Source organism: Spodoptera frugiperda, chromosome 23 (assembly GCF_023101765.2).
Source record: "Spodoptera frugiperda isolate SF20-4 chromosome 23, AGI-APGP_CSIRO_Sfru_2.0, whole genome shotgun sequence".
NCBI lineage: Eukaryota > Metazoa > Arthropoda > Insecta > Lepidoptera > Noctuidae > Spodoptera > Spodoptera frugiperda.
This window is the reverse complement of record NC_064234.1, coordinates 8,678,970-8,684,250: the sequence shown is the minus strand read 5'-3', so window position 1 is coordinate 8,684,250 and position 5,281 is coordinate 8,678,970. Positions and strand designations below refer to the sequence as shown.

At 38.2% G+C, this 5,281-nt stretch overlaps 1 protein-coding gene across 1 annotated transcript; it reads right to left on the bottom strand.

Annotated features, from left to right (window-relative positions):
* Positions 1-777: 777 nt before the first annotated feature.
* On the bottom strand, positions 778-1,891 carry LOC118266716 (periaxin). The gene is made up of 2 exons (XM_035580225.2): positions 1,735-1,891; positions 778-1,444 (listed from the first exon to the last, which is right to left on the bottom strand). The coding sequence occupies exon 2, from the start codon at positions 1,421-1,423 to the stop codon at positions 965-967; it is 459 nt and encodes a 152-aa protein (XP_035436118.1). The 5' UTR covers positions 1,424-1,444; positions 1,735-1,891; the 3' UTR covers positions 778-964.
* Between the last annotated feature and the right edge of the window lie 3,390 nt (positions 1,892-5,281).

The window sequence follows — 5,281 nt, the reverse complement described above, 5'->3', positions numbered from 1 at the left end:
CAGACCGTAATGTAGACAGTCGAGTAGATACTTAACTTATTTGTTTAGCACTTCTAATATAACCGCGGGAGTCGTAACTTGCAAGAAACGATTAAGGGACTTCTCATTTAACTATGACAGAGACTGGGCAGCAACACTACCTAATAAAAGTGAACTTTTTAAAGTACGATTTTTAACCCGCCATGATCAATCCACCTGACAATTGTGAATATTGTGGCAAACCCTTTTCTCACATTTTTTTTAATTTAATAACTGATTATAATATATAAATATAAAAAAAAGTTAATAACTGTGAGCAATTAAGAATGGGTACCATTTCAATTATTTTTAAGACGGACAGTTAAAACAGAGAAGAGAAAAAGGAAGATTCCCCGAAGTAAAACGGCTTCTAAAATATTGATCATAGACAAAACAAATACTTATTGATCACAAAGTATTAATTGAAGTGAAAAATCTTAGAGGTTTTACTCTTACTTCAATCTTTTTTTACCAAATTGACAATTTGGTTTCAATCTGAAAGATTTTTTGCTAACCACTACAGTCATGTTATTACAACTCGAATCCGATATCAATACGAAAATATTAATTGTTAGTAGCAATTTAGCATGATATTCAAGTAGGTTATGGAAAAGACAGGGTAAATATTTTTGTAATTCGGTTACGCTTGTCAAGACATAGACGTTTTGATGATGAAAATATAAGAAATCTTCTTGTTGATGGAATAACTAGGAAACAACTATTAGGAGCATCAAAAATCATAAAACATAAACACAAAACTTAGAAAAATAGGTTTATTGCTCTTATAAAATACGGTTCACATCTGCAGTTGGTGTCACACATTTCAATCCAATTCCTTTAGGAAACTTCGTAGACTGAAAATGTTCATCAAAAAGTCCTCAAAAAGTCACTTCGTTTTGGTTCTTGTTCGGTGTTGAGCAGACGGATGGCTTAGGTTGTTGTTAGCTTAGTTGAGTTCCTCGGGGAGGGCGACAACGGGGTCGATCTCGAGTTCGGGGAGGGCGGGCTCGGGCATGACAACGGGCTCAGGGATGACGACCTCAGGGACGGCAGGCGAGGGCAAGACAACGGGCTCAGGGATCACGACCTCGGGGAGGACGGGCTCAGGCATGACAACGGGCTCAGGGATCACGACCTCGGGGAGGACAGGCTGGGGCAAGACCACGGGCTCGGGCATGACGACCTCGGGGAGGACGGGCTCGGGCATAACAACGGGCTCAGGGATGGCAGGGTACTCATTGACGGCCTCATCGACGACGTGCACGGGGGTAGGCTTGATGGCCTCGACGGCGGGGCCGACGGCGACGTCAGAGGGAGCATCGACGTTCACGATGATCTGCACAAGAGGCAGGGGGTTGGCGGCAGCCACGGCCAGCAGGGCGAACAGGGCAACGAAGGATTTCATTGTAATGGGTTGAGGTATTTACTGCAACAGAACATTACATGTTATTATTGGATCCCACTGTGATGTTAAAGCGTTTGGCAATCAGATAAAACTACAGATTGAGTCTAGATGAAACTTGGCATATTGAAAGATTAAGATTGGATAAACACAGTTACGCAACATTTAAAACAAAATTAATAGTACTGCAAATTATAACCATTAGGAGTACAAATGAAATTATAAAAAGAAAAACTTGATAGAAAAAAAAGTGAACTATTTTTTGGAGGAGAAGTCAAATATTATTTCTAAAGAAATATTTAATTTTTACTCACCTTGCTTTGTCAAAGAGCAAAGAAAACTATAATTTCCAGTGTGACAACGCCCAGTTTTTATACAAAATGTAAAGCCATAAAACACGTATTGATACTTTATCAGATTACTACAATTGTGGATTAGTTTATATCGAAAATGTATAGTCGGCTAATAAAATATATGTTTAGTACTCTTCCTGCTTATTATATGATACCTATATGTTTTTACTGAACAGTAAGCAGTGGTTTTAATTTTTTGACAGTTTATTGCGTAGTGTAGTATTAATCCCCCTATGTAGAAGAAAACTATTCGTTCATTTGTCCTTGTGTAGGTAATGCTTAAAATGTTATCCAAATGTAGGTGTACGTGTACATGATACTTTCTTCTAAATTTCAAAACCGATAGTTATCTTTCAGTTTTGTATGATATTACTTTATAATTAAAGGAGATTTCTAGTTGTGACGTCAAACTAACTGCTAGCTTAAAAGAAATCAGTTGTTTTAAATCGTGGAAACCATCTTACTATTTTACATAGCCGCAATAAATAAAAACTAAGAATAGAAAACCCATTTCCAAAAATGTTCAGTAGCCACAATAGCTATAAAAGAAGCTTATAGCTATTATAATGCCCATTTGCCACACCTCACATGGGTTGTTAAAAAAGGGGTGCGCAATATACTAACTTCATAACGAGCATAATACTACTTTCATTTAAATTAAATTAAAACGTTTCAGTCACGCTCGATTCCAGGTATACAGCCATAGGTTCGTCCTCTTTGATGTTCGCTAATAACATAGGAAAGGTCATTCACCTTCACTTAGGTACCGATGAATGTAGGTCCTTATGTTACCTAGTACATACTCGGTGAAATGCATACCATTTCACTTTGAACAGAATATTAGTTAAATGGAAGTTGTTAGCTCCTATAACGTCATTTCGGATTTCTCACTAAGGTGGAATAAATGGGCAAGGATATACTTAAATGTATAGCAACATTTTTCAGCAGATATTTATTATACCAGATATTCTAATCAGCATCAGACTGTAACTATCCTACAGACTGGGCAAAGGTAGAGGCTGGGCAGAATCCCGAAGGAACTTCAGTTTCTAGGTTCACCTAGTATTTTTATCGTCGCCATCTTTAGCGATGTTTAAAAAACAGAAAGTAATTTTATCAAAAGTCATTTTTTTTTTAATTATTCCTTAATTAGGCACTTTTAAAACGTAAAACTGAATTGTCCATCAGTGAAGTTAGGTGCTCGTTTGAAAATGTAGCTTTGAATGGAGAAGAACGAGCAAGAAACTCCATCGTCACTCTTGTTCAATCATAGATAGATGGCATGAAGAACACAAATATTACGTAATCTTAGATCTGTACCTCCATAATCCTCGTGTTTAATCTGGTAATTAAAACCAGGTAATTAAAAAATATTACCTATAAAAAATTTCATTTTAAACTTTGATAGGTCATCTGCATAAAGGCAGGACGTCAAAATGATGCCACAGAGAGATGTTGAAACAATGCAACGCGAAAGTAAGGAACGAAAGGTCGGAAGCAAGCCCGACCTATCACGACCAAATAAAACGTATGCGCCTCTGAATGTGGAACCTGTAATGTTAGTTACGTGGTGAATCTCGTCAATAGGACATTAACTTCATAACCAGAATATTGTAATAACTATTCATCAGATTAAGTATGTTAAAAAAGCAACGTCACGCCTTGTAGCCCCGAAGGGGTAGGCAGAGGTGCACATTACAGCACGTAATACCGCTATACAATGTACACCGACTTTTCACCAATTGTTTTATAAGTCCCATGTAATAGGGGGTGGCATATACCAGACCGGATTACACCCCTCCCCAATCTTCCGAATCCCCAATTCCCGAAAAACCCATAAATTCCAAACCCCCAAAAGGCCGGCAATGCAATTGTAACACTTCTGATGTTTCGAGTATCCTTGGGCGGAAGCTACTGCTTACCATCAGGTGATCCGTCCGATCCGATCGTTTACCGGCTTATACCATAAAAAAGTCCTATGTAGTAGGAAGCGAGCCCATCGCTCGCCATACACCGAAAACTTTGCCAAACTCTACAGAAAATTTCATAGTTCAAGAAACCCAGTAATATTTTTATCAGCTATTTTGCGAGCTACTTTGTAAATGGTGTGACTAACCCAAGTTCGTTTTAAAAGTAAAGATTGTAGACAGAGTTCTCAATCGAGGGTAACAGTAAATAAGTTCAAGGTGCCAGGTAAATTCCCAGCTAAATAGTCACGTACGCAGCTATTAAGTATAAAATCCGGTTAATTTTCATTTAACACAGGCAATTTAAACATACATATTTAAGCACATATGTACGTAATTTCATTTTCATTAACGCTCCTATGATAAACAGGTGAATATTTTCCTTAACTGCATATTTGAATCAAATTCGTTTACCTATTTGTTAAAAAAATACGAAAAAACCTTTCTTAACGGTCCAGTTTATTCCCCAACTATATGTGATAGTCACTCAGTATTAGAGGAGTTTAATATGATACATATACAAGATAAATAATGATTCGAATCGAAAACTAATCTATGACTAACATTACATGATACCGAATGAAATTATCGAAAATGAACTGTCTTGTAAGGATTAGGATTAAATATTAGTCATTCAAGTACTTAAACACTGCGTCATGGAAGGAAAATGTCAAAATAAAGACTAAAAATTACATAACGATAACTCCTCTTTAGGGATAAAAATAATAGAGCTACGGACTGCCTAGAGGGTTTGCTGGGGCTCCGGCTGAAAAAGAAGGCGTAGAAATGGAGTGGTTTTTAATTAGTAAGAGTCTTGTCAGACTCTCCCCCTCGTCTCGCCCAAGCCTTTAGATAATTTTCCCACATCAAAAAAAGGATAGGAATAGACTATGTAATATAGGTACCAAAATATTTTAATCTCCTAACTAGATTCTATCCGCAATTGAATCCATGTAAGAAAGGAAGGAAGACAAGAATTTTCTTTCTAAGAAAAATATTCACCCTAAAACTAAATTGGATATTGATGAATAACTTTCAACAACAGTCAGTAGGAAATAAAAATCATAGCTTATGAAAATCACTGAACGAAAGCGCAGTCGGTACCAGTCAGTCCTACGTGCGTCCGCGCATTGGAAAACTCGGAAAACTAGCGAGCGGACCACTCGAGGCTTGAGAAACATCGTGTCTATCCGGTGGCTTCCACTCGTATATTACATTAAATCCCGTATATTTCCCCTGTAGGCTCGTTAAATTTGTGGTGTGAGTTGGAAAGCCTGCGCAGGCGCCGGCTACGTGAGCGCATGTACCTCCCGCCACGTTTCGCGTGGAAACTGTGCCACGTCGCGCCTTCTCTCAGTAAAAGTACTTTCTTCAAGCCGCTTTCGGAAACTCGTCTAGAACAAATTTCCTCGGTATAGTAACCTTGTACTATGTGACATAAGGCGACGCCTGCGCATGCACTATAATTAGACGTGTCGGTCGTTTATAGCGTACTGAGAACCCGCAATCGATACTGCGCGCCCCGCCTCGCTCGATCGTGA